General features: G+C 43.2%; 1 protein-coding gene across 1 annotated transcript in view; it reads right to left on the bottom strand.

The window, feature by feature from the left end:
- FARSB (phenylalanyl-tRNA synthetase subunit beta) overlaps positions 1–20,739 on the bottom strand; it is an 81,697-nt gene that overhangs the window by 22,389 nt on the left and 38,569 nt on the right. Inside the window, exons 12-15 of the mRNA XM_068280559.1 lie at positions 19,828–20,035; positions 16,086–16,166; positions 10,829–10,921; positions 10,506–10,623 (exon numbers count right to left, since the gene is read on the bottom strand). Coding sequence (XP_068136660.1) covers positions 10,506–10,623; positions 10,829–10,921; positions 16,086–16,166; positions 19,828–20,035 — 500 coding nt within the window. The remainder of the gene's footprint in view (positions 1–10,505; positions 10,624–10,828; positions 10,922–16,085; positions 16,167–19,827; positions 20,036–20,739) is intronic.

The raw sequence follows: 20,739 nt of genomic DNA on the forward strand, positions 1-20,739 counted from the left end.
AGCATTCTGTGCATGCGCAATTTAAGTCTTTACAAACTGCCCATGCGCAGAACACTCCCGGCCACATGAGCGCAATCGAGGAGGCGTGTGGCCGGGGCCGCATATGTGCAGTAGCCAGCAACGATTCTAGTCAGCGAGCTTTGTCTGGCACAACAGAGGGGACAGGAAGGAAACCCAGAGACATGATAGACTGCACTGGGCTGGAAGAAGCCCCAGGTAATTACAACTCCACTTTCTCCTCTGCCTCAGGCATCCATTAAAGTGATAATTTGCAGCAAACTGGGCACAGGGCATTCGGAAGAAACCCCTCTGTTACCCATTATAGCCTATTATAGCGCTTTTAACTCTCAACTGGTGAATGCTATTTTGGTGATCTATAAAGTGGAAATAAGCCTGATCACTGGTTTATAATTACAATAGTGGATTTTGATAGCGGATTGCCACTTTTATAAATCTAGCCATTTCCCCAGTTATTTCTGCAAAAACAGCACATTTCTGGCAAGAAGGCCAGTTGCCACCTTCATACATAGGCCCCAAAGTCATCATCAACTACAGAAATTGCCTGAAGAGAAAAAGATTATGAAATGTGTATGCAGAAGTTACCCATGTGAACAGAAAATGTCAATGCAAAAATGGTTTACAGACAAATGGTCAAATGGTCACGTTCCTTGAGAAGACTCCTTACAGGCACCCTTTCTTATCATTTGCTTCTAAGCAAGTCTGAAGGAATTTAAGGTCAGTATTTCTTCTGTTTGCTGGCTTACACTGGTAACAGTTCCCTGCATACAATATATGTTCTTACATGCCCCATAAGCAACTATCATTAGTTTAATGTTAGTTCAATGGTTCTCTTTGCTGGGCTCTAGCTGTGCATTTTGAGGTGAAATGGCTAATTCACCCCTAAAATGAATGTATCAAAAGCAAATATGATAGTTTTATGTTGACTTTAAAGAGGAACTGTCCTGAAAATTATATAATGTATAAACTGAATAAAAACATTAATGTATAAGCCAATAAGTCAATGTTTGCCCACTGTAAATCCTCTCCTAGCTTTGATTCACATTCTGAAATTGATCACAGGTGGTGATATCTTTACTGCTGGCAGATGCATCACTATCGAATGTTTTTTCTGTATTTCAAAGCCAGTAGATATAATACCAGGTCTCCCAGAATGCTCTGGGGTGGGAATTCTGCATAGCTAAACAGCACTGCTAAGCTACACTGTGAGGGCTGGGTTACATACCAATATAAAGCAATATATAGATATAGGAAGTGTTTCTGATGCTGAAACCAGGATAATTAAAAATAAAACTGTGTATACCGAATACTTTACTAAATTCTACTATGTGCCTCTTTAAGTGGTACATATGAAAAGGCTTCTGCTAACGTTTACATAGATTGTGCCATCCAACAGCTTGCTTACATCAGTAATGTGGTGCAGAGCACACTGGGTAAATACCACACAGGTTGTAAACCACACCAGCTTATAGCAGAAAGCTAGTGAATAATCTGTAACTATTTCCCTACTAACATGATTAATGCTATCCATTATGTTTGCAGATTCCCAGACATGTACACCTGCCCAACTATATCACCAGGAATATGACACCACTATTTGCAATTTCAAATCTGCAGCTCCCTGGTCCAACTAGCCGGTCACTGGGCAAGGGTAAGCATCAATGCATTCAACTAATAGACCAGTGACACAGGAAATGCAAACCTGGAAAAGGAAAGAGCGGTGTCACTCCCCAAGCTGTGAGATGCAAGAATGAAAAAGCTGACTGAACATAATTAGAAGTCTTTCTGCAGGTAAAATAGTCCACATAGACAGGATGCACATATTTATTGCATGCCTGGATTTCCACTGATTTGGTGACAAACACTGCTCTTTGTATTAGGACAAGGTTTTATGTCAATGTTTTAAAATAAAGTTCCCACTGTGGGTGTTTGCAGTTACACAGCCACTAATGTACCAATCTTTCAGCAAACGCATTACATTAGTATGCTTACAGTAGGAAGTTTAGTGAGCAAATAAAAAAAAAACAGATACTTACCTAAGGAGGGGGAAGGCTCTGGGTCCTATGGAGCCTTGTCGTTCCTCTCATGGATGCCTCCTTCCCGTGCTGTAACCCCCGTTACCAGTCTAACCGATGGGTTGAAGACTACTCTCTTCCACCACGGGAGGCTTCGGGAAGTCTTCGGGAGTCCAAGTGCTCCTGAAGTTGGGCGGCTCCACACTGCACATGTGCGCTATCTTGTGCACTCATGCATGCACAGTACGGGGCCCGCCTGTCTTCAGGAGCACTCGGGCTCCCAAAGACTTCCGAAGCCTCCTGCAGCGGGAGATTTGAACGAGGGAGACAGTGCTGGAATGAGGGGACCGTGAGAGGAACAGGAAGGCTCATTAGGACCCAGAGCCTTCCCATTCCTTAGGTAAGTATCTGTTTTTCTTTATTTAAAAATCACTTCAGGTTTGCTTTAAGGCAAATCTAAAGCCATCTAGAAAAAAAAAAGTTAGATATTCGCCTATGGAGAGGGAAGGCTCTGGATGCCAGTGTTGAAGGCACACCTATCCACTGGGGCCAATCCTGGCCTCCTACCAGGTCAGCTGTCACCACAAGCACCTGTTCCATGTGACACTGGGATGTCACTACATGAGGTAGAAGTCATGAGGTACAGGCGATTGCAGTGACCAGGGCTGTGGAGTCGGTACAAAAATCGTCCGACTCTAACTACGACTCCTCAGTTTATCCACTCCAAAGAACAACATGTGCAACAAAGCAACATGTGTTTGATTAAACCTTGAAGAGCTATAATTCCTTGGTGTGGTGCCGGTCCTTCTTTGGAGTGGATGTTGTGACCCCTTGGGTACCGGGGTGAGGATTTTGGCACACCTACATTTTCATTTTGAGCCTGCAGTGGTGCTCCTGACCGTTTGGAATAGACTCCTCAGTTTATGAAATCACCAACTCCCAAAATTGCTCAGACTCCACAGCCCTGGCAGTGAGGCCGAACAACGGAGGTGACCATTGCCTGATGTATGGTCACCTTAACATTTCACACTAGATACTTTTCAAAGCTCAACTCTAGTTTAAAAAAATGCATTTTTCCCATCTCTGTCAATGTGACACGGGGCTTTAATGGGTGTTCATGGCATCACTGGAACAGAAGTGAATGTCTGACAGGTGTTTAACCTCTCCCCGAGTCTAACAGTTTTTTTTTCTCACAGCTGTAAGTATTACTGTACATTTGTATCATTTCCTGTCAGAACATCAAGTGAACATTTCCCATTCAAGCACTGAGGCAGCAATAAAATCTCAGAAAGGCTGTAATCACTATCCAAAACTAAAATAAACGTTTGGGCTGAACCTTAGCTATGCCAACTACATTTCACAACAAAAGTTTTAGTTCACCTTTATTTAAAACACCCATGGGGTTCATACATAAAACGTCCCCTCCATCAATGGAGAATGCAGAACTACACACATCAGACACATGGCAGCATATAGTTATGTGACAGTATGGTTACTCTAGGCTGTATAGTTCCACAATGGTGATAGATATGCGGATTACACAGCCTAGTCATACATAAAGAGGCCACGGAGGACAGCTTGACAAGCAGCAATTGCAACGGATAAGAAAAAAGATGAAGATAACAAGAGAATGGCGTAAACGGTAGACGAGCAAGATAAGGCCAATCACTAACGAGCTGCAGACTTGTCCTTTGTAGAAGTAAGGGAAGAAATTGGGAACAGACTCGAGAAAGCCACACTCCAGCTGCGTAACGTCAAGTTTCAAACGGTCTATATCTCCAGCTCGCTCAACATGTCCGGAGGATGGGGGCCCCGGCCATGGTATTTGTTCTCCTACAAAGCCACGTCCTTCACCACACAGCACATACCCACACTCGCTGCATCCACACATGCAAGAGGCGTGGCTACATTTATTAGGAAGCAGGAAGCAAAGGCCAGTGCAAATGATTTGTTATCTTCTGCATGATGGTATCTTGTTCTCCTTTACAACTGACCTAATATTACCTCAGGTTTACCAGCACCTGTATTCATGGATAAGGAGGAATACTCAGCACCAGCGTCTATGACACTCTCATTCTGGAGTGTATTTGCCAGTGGTGAATGTTGTCACATCCAACACAATGGGCATGACTCACACAGCTTTTTCACCTGTTTTTACCTTATCTATGTTATGTTTAAGGGCTGGTTCAGACGGACGTTTGCAGAGCGTTTACAGCCAGCGTTCAGGGCTTGGTGTTAAACGCTCCCATTCAAGTGAATGGGAGCGTTTGTACCAAGCTTTCAAGCGCGTTTACACAAACGCGGCGTTTGGGTCCCGATTTTCTCTGGCGTTCAAGGAGCCCCTGGAAGCTACATGTAGCTTCCAGGGGAGGTTAACCGCGACGGCTAATGTCCCCCTAGGGGAAGAAAAAACGCGACCGCATCCAAACGCACACGAACGCTGCTGAACGCGACGCCAGCAAACGCAACGCCTCCAAACGTCCGTCTGAACCAGCCCTAAAGAGAACCAGAGATGAAGCACCCTCATGTATTTTATTACATTTATCAGTGGGAACATGACAGTAAACACCTACCCTGCTTTTAGTTTCATTGTTATCTGCTTAATTAGTCTATTAGCAACTGTGATAAGAATCCACCGACTATTCAGTCGAGGTTTGACCTGGAATCATTATAGCTGAGTCACTCTTCTGTGTAGTCTTTTCAAGCCCAAGCCTTCCCCCTCCTGGCTTAGATCTTCTGCTTTGCATACTGAGAGCTGTGATAATATGGGAGAGGCTGCTGCTCCTGAGAGAGAAGCTCTGTGGCTGTAATATGATCCCTGTGTGCTCTGTGTGCACTAGATACTGATAATAACGGCAGTTTCATTCCTATGAGAGAGACTTCCTACAGGCAGCTGTACATCATACCAAAATGAAAGCACATAGATGAAAGGCTGCATTTAGCCTAGATAACAGCATAGTCTCATATAGCCTAGACAGCACATCCAGAACAACTGATAACCCGGAAGGAGAAGGGATATGAGCCGGCGGCCATATTTGATTTTTCCTGGAGCAATAATGGATAAAAAAAACTAAAAAAGGCACACCAGAGCGGCAAAATTATCAGGTAGAGCATTTATTCTTTACAAGCTATCAACTGATATGTTTATTTTGTGTGAAACGTTCATCTCTGGTTCCCTTTAAAGAATTCCAAAACGCAAAAATATAATTAAGGTAAGAGAAGTAATATTGAAATGAAGTTAATCAGGAACAAATTACTTTGAGTGATTTTTTTCTTGTAAATGTGCTGAAAGGTAATGTTTATCAATTAGGTGATAAGTCATTTATGAGAAGTTCTGTGAATAGAGCCCGATGAGAGTGAACTCACCCAGAGGTTGCCCTTTGGGAGAGAGAGCCTAAACCAGGCATGGGCAAACTTGGCCCTCCAGCTATTAAGGAACTACAAGTCCCACAATGCATTTGCCTTTATGAGTAACGACTGTGGTTGTAAGACTCATGCAATGCATTGTGGGACTTGTAGTTCCTTAACAGCTGGAGGGCCAAGTTTGCCCATGCCTGGCCTAAACCCATATGGGGGTAACTGACTGCAGAAGGTCCACTCCTGTGTTATTGCACTCGACCCAATCATACATACTGCATTTCCAGCATGAAAGGAAATCACTGGGCAGTTACAAAGAGAGCACAAGTTAGGCCTTATGTCCATTCTAACGCAGTGGGAAATGCAGATGGCCTCCGCGATGCACAGCACAGTGCTGCTCTGCGATTTTCCCCAATGCAATTGCTATTATTAAGATGAATAGAATCCCATCATGAACATGCCGAAATGCATGCAACCATGTGTTGAGATTCCACAGTAATCCGCAAAGCATGGATGGAAACAACAGATGGTGCAGTCTATGTCCTTCTGATGTCCCCACAGAACGCATTGCATTTCCCAAACCACATTGCATTTCCGAAACAGCACCTAAAGCGTGTAGATGGAAACCAGCCTAAAGGAGCTTCCAAGCTCTGCAAACACGAAAGTAGAAATTGGTTAGTTTTACATACTTACATTTAAATAGAATTCCAGGGTAAAATGAAAGCCTGTAAGGTGGGAGAGCAAGAAGTACTGCCCCCCTTACTGGCAAGTCTGCATGCAGGTAGATCCTTTAGTGACTGTGGCCCACTGGCTGCTCTGTAACAGTCACACTGTCACTTCTAATTCCAGACACAGCTCCATTCACCCTAACAGTGCCAATACAGGGTACAATTTTTTCGATTAGATAATTTCATTCAATTATTCTGTTAGATCGACTATAAAGATTTTTACCTCATGTCCAATCAGATTTTTATTAAAAATATTTTTGACTTACATTCGTTTCGATCGTTTTGGTTGAATAAACTGGAAAAATAGAAAATGTATACCATAACACTGAGTGGGGTGGTTACTGTGAAATGCAGCACCATCTTCTCCGAAGCCAACAAATGTCACTAGAATGGGACACAGACACCAAGTGACTTGGCAGTATTCAGACTGAGAAGGTGAAGGTGAATATACTCTAAGGATGTTTAATTTTTTTTTGAAATCTGCCCAGAGATTTGCTTTAAAGTAAAATGCAAATTTCAGCAAACCAATTTCAATTCTATTCTGAGTAAAGTAAATTGAAATCTGACAGGACATAATGCATTTGCCTTCTACATGGATATTTCTCTATGGTGAGGATGAATCTTATGTAATCTCGCCACCTAGTGGTGAACAGATCAACTCAACTCAACTCAAGTTGGTTTACAATGACCATAAAGCAAGCCATATATACAGGTTAATTTAATCGGCCAGAAATTGATGAAAAACAAAGTAAAATAAAACACACAATGGGCTCTATTCACAAAACTTCTCATAAATGACTTATCACCTCACCTTTATAAAAAAAAATTGCTAAAAAGCAAAATAATCACTCAAAGTAAGTGGTTCTTGATTAACTTTATTTCAATATTACTTTTCTTTAATTATATTGTATTTTTGCTCTTCAGGAGCTTAAAAATGTAACATAGATAAGGTGAAAACAGGTCAAAAAGCTCTGTGAATCATGCCCAATGTCAGTATGTGCAGCTTAAAGAGAACCAGAGGTGGCCAGATGGGACACAGATGCATGTTCTCTGCCTCATGACATGCCTCTGTGTCCCCCCACTGCCACTCTCTAACCCCTCCCCCCCCCCCAAAGCTATAGCCCATTGAGATTAGCGACAATGTTTGTCACTATCTCGGAGGAAAACACAGGGAGAGTGGTTTCCCTGTTCAAAACGCCCACCAAGGGCATTCTTGCAGGGTTTCCAGAGGTGCCATTGGGCAGCTCTCTCTCCCTGGCCACGCCCCTGCCTCCCTGCACACTGTGAGACACACAGTCTCTCCGTGCAGTGTTGTGACCCAGAGGTAACAAAAGTGAAAGTGGGCCATTGAGGCCCACGGGAGCGGCGTTTTTTGCGGCTGCCTGATCCGCTCAGCCCCCTGGATCAGGTAGCCTACTTTTTTTTTTAGCACACCTCGGGCTCTCTTCAACTACTTGCTGACCGCTCCACGCCAATTGGCGTGAACGCAGCGGCAGTCCCAGGACCACTCCACACGATTGGCGTTAGTGTCTTTCAGTGGAGCTTGCAGGAGATCATGCGTGCTAATGTGCGACCATCTCCGCTCTGATGACGGAGCTCCGCCTTCAGTCTCCCAGCGGCGATCACCGTTCAGAGACTGTTAGACGGCAAAACCGAAAATCCATACATTGCACTGATGAAAGCTGAGATAGCCTGAAACAGCTGTCTGCCAGAAGGATTGTGAGGCTCAGTATAATTAATAAGTTATAGGTGTGCCACCTACCTGCATGTATGAACACAGTAAGCCATTATATGCATGTAGCCCTCCTGTCCTGGACGCTTATGGGTGTTGCTTTTTGCTCATATGAAGGTGAAATTTGCAAACCTCTTCTGTTTTTCGTTTGTTTGCACTATCTGAAGAAGGGGACCCGCCGTGGCCGCGAACCAATTGTCATTTTATGTGCTTATGAAGCAATAAATTGAAGCATTTGCATTTGGAAATGGTGTGCTAACCTGGACTTTGTACTTGACTGTTATATTCCTGGATGCCTGGACTCAGCACCCACACAAACTTGGGTAAGGTGTGCCACCTCTACAATATTACTGTATCTCTTCTGTTTTTGAGACAATTTTTTCTACATCCTCAAAATGAAATCACTATAGATAAGCTCTAAAAATGCAGATAAAAAGCATTGCATTTGTAAAGGACACCCAGCCCTTTGAAATGCTTGTCAATTCCCATATTCCTATGTTACATAGAATAGACTTCAAGAAATTAAACGGTGATAGACAAATGAAAAAGGAAAACAAAAACAAACTTGGAGTTCAGTATTTATAAGAAACTGAGGCAATATTCAAACACAAACTTGGCATGTAACTAAAAGCAAAACCATACAAGCCAACAATCTCCTGGAAGGTGCTGCCCTCTTGCTGCTACTAGAGGTAATGTAAGGAAATAAAAGTCACCAACCCAGCAAAATGAATCTGCAGAAGTTGCACGGAAGCCAATTGTTTTCCTTTTCACACAGAAAATAGTAACCTACAGGCAACCGTCCCAGCTGTATAGTCTCTCTATTATTTCCAAAGAACAAAGTTATCAGACTTTTATGTGGAGATTGAAAAGAGAAGTAGACTAAACAGAATATCTGGGATCCCGATATAGCTTTCCAAATGTCAGGTTGACTTTTACATCTCTGGAGACAGGCAGGGCAGGAGAAGGCATACCGGCACACAGTACTGTGAGCTCATGACTCAACATTAAAGAGAACATTACAAAACTCACTGCGCAAAGCGTCACATGAGGACAAACGCAGACATACCGTACTTCTTTCTTGAGGCGTGAAATAAGAGTCAAAAAGATATTTACTGATAAAAATGAAGCTTGGCCCGAGTGCATAAGCTCTCTATATTAACAACATATAAGGACACTTACAACTTTGGTCACTTCTGCCAATTTCCCAAATTCCACAATTAAAACCAGAAATGAACCATAAAAGGCAAAAAGGCACAAAATTCTGCCAAGAACGAGGTCAGTATAATAATCAGAATTAGAAGGCAGATTTAGGCTACATACACACGCTTGTAAACTATTTCATTTTTGCTCTGAATAAAAGAGCTGGTGTGCTGCAAACCCGTGCGTCATAGGCTACATACACAGTGGAATGTTGCGTTGTAATGCAATGTTAAAGTCACAACGCAGCATTACAACGCAACGCAAAAAAGGTGGTAATGCACATTAATGATGTGTTACTTGCATACAGTAGGTACAGTAATGCATACAGGCAATGAAAAGTATGCTTTCCTGTACCTGGTAACGTGTGTGTTTAAAGGTAATGCACTGCTTACCTCTAAGGCACTGCTTACCTCTAAGGCCTTTTTCACAGTGCGACGTTAAAGTCGCACGTTAGAAAAAGTTTTAACGTGGACTAACGCACAGTAATACGTTGTCTGTGCAACATTCACAGTTCATACGTTGCGTTTGTGTGTAACGTGTAGCATTATTAGAATGTGCTGCATGCTGTGCGTTATACACGTTATTAACTGCGGTGGACTGTTTGCACATGCTCAGTAATGACCTGGAAGCATACTTTTCATTGCCTGTATGCCTACTGTATGCGACCATAACGGGGCATAGAGTTGCGTTGTGATATTTTTGGGGCGTTGCGCTGTTAGTTTGCGTTGCGACTTTAACGTTGCATCAAAACGCATCGTCCCAGTGTGAAAGTAGCCTAAACGCACAAGTTACAATGTGATGCTAACGTCGCACTGTGAACGGACCATAGGATGAGCATTGCAGTGCGGTAAGCTGCATTATAGGAGTTTATAACACCGCTCCACAACGTCCCACTGTGAATAAAGCCTTACTCTTACAATCCGAAAACATATTGGCAAGGTAACTGGCATCAGAACCATGATACTCATAAAGCATATAGGAGTGTGGCAAGACAGCAGGTTGTAAGTAGGGATAAACAATGAGATGCAAATACTTTCGAGTTAATGTACCATTATGCAAATTTTGTATACAAATATATGCAAGCTTGAAAATGAACCAATCAGATCCTGTTGAGGTAAAATTTGTTTGTTGCATTTTCAAGCTGCATAAATTTGCATAATCCTGCATCAACTCAAATTATTTACATATCATTGGCCATCCCTAGTTGTAAGGTGGCACATGCTATTCAACAAGTTTCTGTACAAACGCCCAACTCACATCAGTTAAAGATATGTTTTTTGCTGGCAATAGTCAAATAGCAAGAATAGTGGCCAATGGCAAGCCGGATGTGCATATGCTGGCCTACAAATGATTCTCACACCCCACTGGTGTCAGATGTGTGTATACCCAGACAGCAGGATCTGTGAACATGGCTCTGGGTGGAAGGTACACATTGTGCTGATTAATTGCCTTTACCTCGAGTGGAGTCCTTTGTGACCACATCTGAAATCTCAAACAGCTTCAGTGGAAGGGGCATCTTGCGATTGGCAGCAATAGTTTTCAGTAAGCCAGGAAGTAAGCTTGTGCGTGCCACCTGAAAAGTCAGGATAAGAGATCAGGAACAGATTGTTTGCAAGCTTTACTCCAAAAAATGTAACCATAAATAATTAACATATGGAGCATAGAAACAATAACTGAAATCAAACACTGGTCATGAGAGCTATGTCAATTTAGATATAACTGAGGGGGAACGCACACACAATGGAGTATAGGCCACACCCTCATTCCAGAGAACTAACCTGGAACTCTGCTGTCTTGGGATTAGCAATGTGCACTGCGTTGGTGGAGGAGATGGGAACACCCAGCTTATCAGCGATGTCATCTATTGAGCACTGCATATACAGAACATACAAGCGTCATGAGACAAGTGAGATATGAACAAATAAAACATACATCACTCAGTGCCATACACTAATGAAACCTATAAGGCAATAAAATGAGCTGCAGTGAATAGAAGTCCAACAAATCTATTGTTTTATAGACCTTTCAGCAACCTGACTGTTCAATTTGACCTAGGAGACCGCCAACCTTACCACAGCAAACAACTTAGAAACTGTAGACTTTGCCCAAAAAAGTGAGATACTTACCTCAGCAGGGAGAAGCCTCTGGCTGGTTCAGAGGCTTCCCTAGTCTTCCTACGCTCCTTCTGCGCTATGACCCTCTAAAGAATACACAACATTACGTTGAATATTGCTAACGACCAGGCTCTTCTCCATGTATAAGTGCAGCGGCTTGGTTTTTTCTCCAAGCACAAGTGGCTCCGTGCTACTGTGCAGGTGTGGGCTGTACTCTGTGCCCACTCAGTGCTGCTGTTCTCATACACCGAGAGGAGCATGGCCACAAGAGGAAAACAGTTACTGTCGGAAGTGGAGGAGCCATAGACATCAGGAAAGTCTCTGGAGCATTCAGAGCCTTTCCCCTACAGACCTAAGTAACTTTTTGTTTTTAAACCTTAAGGTGTAACATTTATCTATGTTTTCTGGATTACATGATCTGGAGGTGATCAGTGGAGGTGGTTAAAAATCTTTTGAAATGCCTTAGAAAATCATGCTCTATATGAGCTTGTGAAAGGGGGAATGGATTGATCTAAGGTGACCTCACTTCCAGGTCACATCATAATTGTATACTGGTGTATTAGCGGCTTCATCAAGATTGCTCAACTATGAGGCAGCGTTGACCTCGTCACAAATATACAAAAACCCTGATATGATTGAATGAAGTATAACAAGGTAAACAAGAAGGTGACTCAGCAAATTGCTGGGCCTAACTTCTTAATACAGTGCAAGTTAAAAGTAACATACTGCCTTTAAATGGGGGTCAGTTAAACACAGGTGGAAATGAAAAATAAGTCATTTTCTTTTCTAAATTATCTTCTCATTTAAAGTGTCAAGAAGTTCTATTCAATGGTGTTCCAACTGACCAAGGGGCAGCTTATGGGCCTCTAAACTAATCTTAAAGACTCTGGTAGAGGTCCATCACTTCACTACTTTTAAGAAAACAAATGTATAGTCTCCCTTTCTCTGACATCTAGTGATGGTGCAGTACAGGTTATATTTTCTGCTTGTTGTCAGCCTCCAGAGACTTGTTTATATTCTTCCAGTCATGACAGTCAAAAAAGAAACCGGAATCAGACTGGATCAATTTATCTGGTCTGCTTCCAATTTCAGAAAGAGGTACAACAGAGCATTTCTAGCAGGTCACACATTAGACATGTGGAATGCAATAGATGAAAAATCAATATATTTTTCAAACCAATTTTCTAATGCATTTCTTAATATCCCGTCATTTCCCAACTGCACTATTTTGGGCAACTAATGTGAACTGGAGTTTGGGCGATGGAACACTAACATGCAGAGCCGGATTAAGGCTAAATGGGGCCCTAAGCAAAGTAACTGATTTGGGCCCCCCCATCATGTCGTAATAGAATCAGAAGATGCAGCTGCACAGCAACATGCCGCACACACCGGGGCAGCCGAGCTACTGGTTGCTATGGGCAACAGCCCGCTTTCCTCTGTGGGTGCACAATGCAGGGAATAGCAGCGGCAAAATGCAGAGAGAGAGATGAATGGCTGGAACATTTGCACTCAGGGGCTGGGGCACCCCTGTGAAGAGGGCACCAGATATCACAGCAGCAGCACTTTCCCCCTGCATCTCCAGCCTGGCAATAGCAGAAAGCTCTGGACACCGCCAAACCGGGAAGCCGTTCTCCAGACAGAATTACATAACCACCCTCACCACTGAACAACCGATTTCCTCCCAAACTAGACAGCCACCATGCAGCCTCCATCCCAGTGAATACGATAGTCCAGCAGAGAAGGCAGCCGCAGCGGGGGAGAATGACAGCACCAGATGACTCACATTCATTGCGATCCAAGCAATAGAGGTCCCGTCATCCGGAGCCCATATATCTCCTCTAGAGTGCTGCTGCTCTGTTACTACTGCTATTACTACTTCCTACTTCCTGTCTGATCTGAGAATCAGGAAGTTCAGAGCGAGTGGCTGCACTGCATTTCAGATGACGGGATCTCTATTGCTTGGATCATGGATAGGTGAGTGAGCGTTTGCCATCTGCTGCTATCATTCTTGCTGCAGCTGTGGTTCTCTGTGGGAAGGGAGGGAGGAGTGGGCAGCGGCAGAGCGCACAGTAGCAGGAGTGGGACCTAGGAGGAGAGCCTGGCTCTGAAGACAATCGGCAGCGCACGGCATCATTTGACAAGACAAGACAAATAACATTTATATTGCGCTTTTCTCCTGGCGGACTCAAAGTGCCAGAGCTGCAGCCACTAGGATGCGCAGTATAGGCTGTAGCAGTGTTAGAGAGACTTGCCTAAGGTCTCCTACTGAATAGGTGCTGGCTTACTGAACAGGCAGACACGAGATTCGAACCCTGGTCTCTTGTGTCAGAGGCAGAGCCCTTAAAGGGACTCCGAGCAGTGCCTGTGGGTATGCCTTTAAGCATACCCACAACTAATTAATTACATCCTCACTCCTACCAGCATGATGTTTGTAATTATATCCCCCTGGGTTCCTTATATTTCATTGCATTGTGCTGAATCGAGCTGCTGACTTTGGAGAAAAGTCGTCCTGTGTAATACAATGTAACTATGGAAAGATGCATATCATTTTGAAGCTCTCTTTCTCCTCTTTCCAATGATAGATGAACTGCCAGCCTAGTTTTTGCAATTTTCGCGATCGAAATTGCTGCGGACGCGATTTCGATCGCGAAAATAGCTAAAACTAAAAGGCATAGGGCGGCGGTTTATATATCATTGGAAAGAGGAGAAAGAGAGCTTTAAAATGATATGCATATTTCCATAGTTACTGCACTGCTCAGAGTCCCTTTAACCATTATACCATCCAGCCACCGCTGACAGGATGACGAGGGCTGGTTTATGTGCTAATGGGGCCCCTTTGACTCTGAATGGGGGGGGGCCCAAGCGACTGCTTTTGTTGCCTGGCCGGTAATCCGGCCCTGCTAACATGGTCACCCTCAGAAATGTGTCTAGCCATGGCCTTTTGGACTCTATGTTCCTCAGGGATTGAGAAGAAGAATCTGGCCAGCAAATGATTAATAGTAGGTTAATATTCTACAACTTGTGCACACTTCAGACATGAACCCTTAATTGCAAGAAAAAAATAAAAAACATCCCTTGAGGTGGCAAACAAACCCTCAAAAACTACACGCTATGAGCTCTCTTATGAAAGAGAGGCATCCAAAAAACCTTTAAAATAACTGGGCACTGTGGTGCAACTTTCAGAATTCTAATATATAATTTATGGACCCAAGCATGAAACAATTCTTAACCCAAAACACAAAATAAATTCCTCTCCTCTAGTATACCTACTTATTACCTATAAAATGAGCTTAAAGAGACTCTGAAGTCTCTTAAAAAAAGGCTTTTTATTTCACAAATATGTTTAATATCTTAGCCCTAACTAAACCGCCGCATTCCCACCGCTGTAAACTATCTAAATCCCCCCAAATTTCCCGGGGGGCAATCCGGGCAGCGCTTCTGTGAGAGGCAGAGCTATGAGCCGCAGCTCTGCCTCTCAGCGCGTCTGTCAGCCCGGATCGCTGCCTCTCCCCCGCCCCTCTCAGTCTTCCTTCACTGAGAGGGGCGGGGAGAGGTGGAGATCCGCCGCTGACAGACGCGTGTGAGGCAGGGCTGCAGCTCATAGCTCTGCCTCTCACAGAAGCGCTTAGGGCAGCAAATCCATGACCAAGAAAGTCGTGGATTTTACAGGGGAAAGGGAGGGCGAGTTAGGGGGAATTTAGATAGTTTACAGCGGCAGGATTGCGGCAGTATAGTTAGGGATAAGATATTAAACATATTTGTGAAATAAAAATACTTTTTTAGAGACTTCAGAGTCTCTTTAAGACCTACAGTACAACTTAATAGTTTCACCAAATACAGTTCTACCAAATAAGATAATTATAGCAAATGGAGAGTTTACAGCTAGGCCGCAAGGCTGTTAACGAGCCAACCCCGCCATTGCCACATAACACCAACCCTGTGCTCACTCCACTGGTTACCGATAAAATGGAGAATTCTGTTTAAGATTGGCTTACTGACATTCAAATCCTTGCACAATCTGGGCCCTGGATACCTGAAGGACTTGTTGCAACTGCATCACACGCCCACCACAATCTTAGATCAACAGGACGTAACATCTTGGTCACCTCCAGAGTCCACCTCAAAACCTTTGGAGACAGAGCCTTTTGTCATGCTGCCCCTACACTTTGGAATTCCCTGCCACACCCAATCAGGACAGCTCCATCTCTGGAAGCATTTAAGTCTAAACTGAAAACCTACCTCTTCAGTCTGGCATTCATGAACATCTGACTATCTCCTCTGTAACACAACCCAGCCTGAAACCCTGTATTAATCTGAGACACAACTATGCGCTTTGAGTCCTATGGGAGAAAAGCGCTTTACAAATGTTATTGTATTATTGTATTAATAAATGAAACCGTAATCTCCACATTGTCCCCTGCACATGAAATGATGATTATGGTTGCTTTAAAATTGCATTTCCATGAAATCTTCTCCATGAAAAAATCTCTTGGGCCCATTCACACTAGAGCGTTTTGGCGCGATTTCGGCAAAACGCTCAAACGCTAGAGCTTTTAAAAAGCCGCCCGCATCATTTTCAGGCGATTTCCAGGCGATCACGTTTCAGTGCTATAAAAGCGGTAAACGCGATCGCGGAAAAATCGCTGCAGTGTTCAGTGATTTTTCCACATGAAATCGCGAACGCCTGCAAAACAACGGCAGCAAACGCAAGTGTGAATGGGCCCTAAGGGCCAGTTCGTCTGCTCGACATTTCCCACTGGCTGTGGTGCTCATCATTGAAGCGCTGCCCATTCTGTCAGGTCTCCGTGTCCCCCTGTGGGGGTATAAAACGCAGAAAGCCACCGGAAGATGCACCGTGTGAACTGGCCCTAAAACATGGGCCAATGTATCTATCAAAATAGGCTGATAACACGGAACTTACCAGGGCGAAAGTCAGGGCTTCCGTGAATCCAGCCGCAGCCAGGTCCTGACGCAGTAATTCCGTTAGTTTATTCAATGGAAACTACAGTGTAAAGACCATAAGGTGTTATGATAAAGAAGTACATACATAAATAGCATTGTTAACAAGTATTTTACTTACAGAAAAGTTGTACAAACTGCTTGCTTTCTAGCTGTTGAGGTATTATAGATGTCCCAGCAAATCCCAACTAGCACTTTCACTAATACTAAATATGGTACTTTGTTTATTTTACAATTCTGTCCATTAGTTCTTACTCTTATGCCTTGAAAGAGACGCTTGTCTCAAAATGTTGAAGTGTTTGAAAGAATGAGATCAGGAGTGCTGAGGATAACAGGTGCGGTCATACACCTGACTGTTTCAGCACCCACAGCATGCACTACTTGGCATAGCCATTTGGAGTGCATGGCCTGCTGTATGACTGACAGTATAAAGGATAAAGTCCCATTTGCAGTTGTGCCGGCGTCTGTCTCCGAGACAGCAACATGCCGAGGTCATGTGAGTGGGCATCCAAACTCCTCTACTGACACCATGCATTGCCATGGGGATTTGGATATGGTACGAGGAAAAAAAAACAGTAGGCACTAGGTTTCGTTTCACCCCCAAACATTTCATACAGCCTTCTACAAAACAGATTAATTAACAATTATACTTAAAGTGGATCAAAACTCAGTTTTGGTGGTAAGTCTGTTCACTTGCATGATTTCAAATGCATAAACTAACCCTTCACTTCATTATCTCCCAACTGCTCTTTTTTTGCTCCAGTTTTCTTTGAATCTTTCTTTTTTAACTGGCTCCTAATTTCTTTTGTAGTGTCTCAGTAAACAGTTTAACCTATGTTTTCTATTATTATTGTTATTATTGATTTATAAAATGCCAACATATTCCATGGCGCTGTACATAGTAACAAACTAACATGGGGTACATAATAATACAGACAATGGTGTACACCAATATACAAGATACATAATTGGTGACAAAATACCAAAATTATACAAAATACAGAATATAAAATATAGCATTGGTAATGACAGTGATAAAAGTAACATGATAAATAAAATGTATAATCATTTTCAAGACACAAAAGGGGGAGAGAGCCCTGCCCTTGCGGGCTTACAATCTAAAGGGAATGGGGGGGGGGGGGGGGGACAAGAAGAGGGGTAGTATGCAGCAAATATATAGAGGCAGTGTGTTTTAGGATACCTAGTAGGAGTGCAATTTGGTCTTAGTACTAAGGGAAGTGGCCTAAGGTAGCGCATACGCTTGTTGGAACAAATGAGTTTTTAGAGAGCGTTTAAAGGTAACAAAGGTTGGTGAGTGACAGATGTGTTGGGGGAGGGGATTCCAGAGAAGGGGTGAAGTGCATGAAAAATCTTGTAAACGTGAATGTGAGGAGGTAATTCTAGAGGACAACAGAAGATCATGTGCAGATCTGAGATTGCGATTGGGTTGTTATCTGGAAATTAGTGAGGATATGTACCGGGGAGAGAGATTGTGGAGAGCTTTGTAGGTTAGGGTTAGGAGTTTGAACTGGATCATCTGGTTAATTGGCAGCCAGTGAAGAGCTTATTTATACATACTACACCATACAACACCTGCTCCAAGCAGGAACTGAATAGAGTGTCTACCATTCCAAGAGACTAATGTGGATACAAAGTAGTGGATACCGGTAGTAATTACGCTTTTTATATACAAAATAAAAATTTCTTCCTGCACCAGTGCTGCCCAACACCTAAAGATCTCAATTAAGTATACAGTGGAGGAAATAATTATTTGACCCCTCACTGATTTTGTAAGTTTGTCCAATGACAAAGAAATGAAAAGTCTCAGAACAGTATCATTTCAATGGTAGGTTTATTTTAACAGTGGCAGATAGCACATCAAAAGGAAAATCGAAAAAAGAACCTTAAATAAAAGATAGCAACTGATTTGCATTTCATTGAGTGAAATAAGTTTTTGAACCCTCTAACAATAAAAGACTTAATACTTAGTGGAAAAACCCTTGTTTGCAAGCACAGAGGTCAAACGTTTCTTGTAATTGATGACCAAGTTTGCACATATTTTAGGAGGAATGTTGGTCCACTACTCTTTGCAGATCATCTCTAAATCCCTAAGGTTTCGAGGCTGTCTCTGTGCAACTCTGAGCTTGAGCTCCCTCCATAGGTTTTCTATTGGATTAAGGTCCGGAAACTGACTAGGCCACTCCATGACCTTAATGTGCTTCTTCTTGAGCCACTCCTTTGTTGCCTTTGCTGTATGTTTTGGGTCATTGTCGTGCTGGAACACCCATCCACGACCCATTTTCAGTTTCCTGGAAGAGGGAAGGAGGTTGTCGTTCAGGATTTCACGATACATGGCTCCGTCCATTTTCCCGTTAATGCGATTAAGTTGTCCTGTGCCCTTAGCAGAAAAACACCCCCAAAGCAAAATGTTTCCACCCCCATGCTTGACGGTGGGGATGGTGTTTTGGGGGTCATAGGCAGCATTTTTCTTCCTCCAAACACAGCGAGTTGAGTTAATGCCAAAGAGCTCTATTTTGGTCTCATCAGACCACAGCACCTTCTCCCAGTCACTCACAGAATCATTCAGGTGTTCATTGGCAAACTTCAGACGGGCCTGCACATGTGCCTTCTTGAGCAGGGGGACCTTGCGAGCCCTGCAGGATTTTAATCCATTGCGGTGTAATGTGTTTCCAATGGTTTTCTTAGTGACTGTGGTCCCTGCTAATTTGAGGTCATTCACTAACTCCTCCCGTGTAGTTCTAGGATGCTTTTTCACCTTTCTCAGAACCATTGACACCCCACGAGGTGAGATCTTGCGTATAGCCCCAGAGCGAGGTCGATTGATGGTCATTTTGTGCTCCTTCCATTTTCGAACAATCGCACCAACAGTTGTCACCTTCTCTCCCAGCTTCTTGCTAATGGTTTTGTAGCCCATTCCAGCCTTGTGCAGGTCTACAACTTTGTCTCTGACATCCTTGGACAGCTCTTTGGTCTTTCCCATGTTGGAGAGTTTGGAGTCTGCTTGATTGATTGATTCTGTGGACAGGTGTCTTTTATACAGGTGACTAGTTAAGACAGGTGTCCTTAATGAGGGTGACTAATTGAGTAGAAGTGTCTAACCACTCTGTGGGAGCCAGAACTCTTAATGGTTGGTAGGGGTTCAAAAACTTATTTCACTCAATGAAATGCAAATCAGTTGCTATCTTTTATTTAAGGTTCTTTTTTCGATTTTCCTTTTGATGTGCTATCTGCCACTGTTAAAATAAACCTACCATTGAAATGATACTGTTCTGAGACTTTTCATTTCTTTGTCATTGGACAAACTTACAAAATCAGTGAGGGGTCAAATAATTATTTCCTCCACTGTATAAAGATTTTTATTTACCCAGAAAATTATACATATTGTATTCTATTCACCATTTATAATAATACTCAATAATAATAATTCATTAACCAATAATAATATTCAATAATAGTTTAAGGGCAAATTAGGTAAAGGTATTCTTCAGTATCTATGTTTATATTGGTAAGAAAGATGACGGAATTGCCTACATGAATGTAAATGCTTAGATTTTCCCTCATATCACTTGAAAGGAAGAGGAAGCTACACAGATTAGTGCTGGGATGATTTTTAGAATGCTCAAGAAGTTTACTTCAGTTTTACTTAATATTGCCCTTGGATAGGGCCAAGTTGGTTTTCTCACCTGATTGGCAATGGTGTATGTTTTGGGGATGGTCATGGGGATATTATTGAACCCATATGCCACAGCTGCATCCTCTACAATATCACAGGCATGAATGATGTCTGCTCTTGTGGGGGGAATTTCGATCTCAATTTGTTCTCCGTCCTCCAGCACATGTGACTTCAAACACATCCGTGTGAGTAACTTGGCTAAATTATCTGGCGATTCCCTGTTGGAAGAAGAATTGCATAACTGGAAACAACACCATAAATCTTAAACCAAATAGTTTGTCTATAAGATGTGAATAAAATAACGTAAAGTGTACCTGAGACGAGAAGCGTCTCAGGTACCATATTTACATGGGGCTTCCTTAAGCTCCCTTAAGGCCGCTCATTCTTCGCAGTCTCCCTGGGTGGCTCCGGTTCCTCAAATTAAGCTCTAAAACCTGGCTGAGTTGCACTTCCTCTCATATGCGTGGCCCGGCATGCTCCCGTGGGTGGGAGCGTTCTACGACTACGCAGTACTACTGTGCAGGCGAACACTCCCGGGGAAGGGAGCATGACGGAGAGCACTCTGGGCCAAGCAAGCGCATTGACTCTACCAGGCTTTCAGGCTGAATTGCAGGGGACCAGAGCTACCCAAGGAGACGACGAAGGACGAGTGGCCTTAATGGGGCTTAAGGAGGCCCCAGGTAAGTATGGAATCTGAGACTCTTCTCATATGAGGTTCAGCTATACATAGATTTGGTGGCCGATCAGATAAAAAACTGTTCCGCCAAAAGCATGCCTGATACGATGCAATCAATTTCAGCTCGAAATTGGTTCCACGCATCAATCGGACATGCTGGAAAGTCTCAGGCCGACATGCTTGGTCGAATGTGCGGCGGTAACGGCAAATAACGAATCTGACGGCAGTACCAGGTCGTTGTCCCGC

The sequence above is a fragment of the Hyperolius riggenbachi genome, chromosome 4, assembly GCF_040937935.1.
Source record: "Hyperolius riggenbachi isolate aHypRig1 chromosome 4, aHypRig1.pri, whole genome shotgun sequence".
NCBI classification, from domain to species: domain Eukaryota; kingdom Metazoa; phylum Chordata; class Amphibia; order Anura; family Hyperoliidae; genus Hyperolius; species Hyperolius riggenbachi.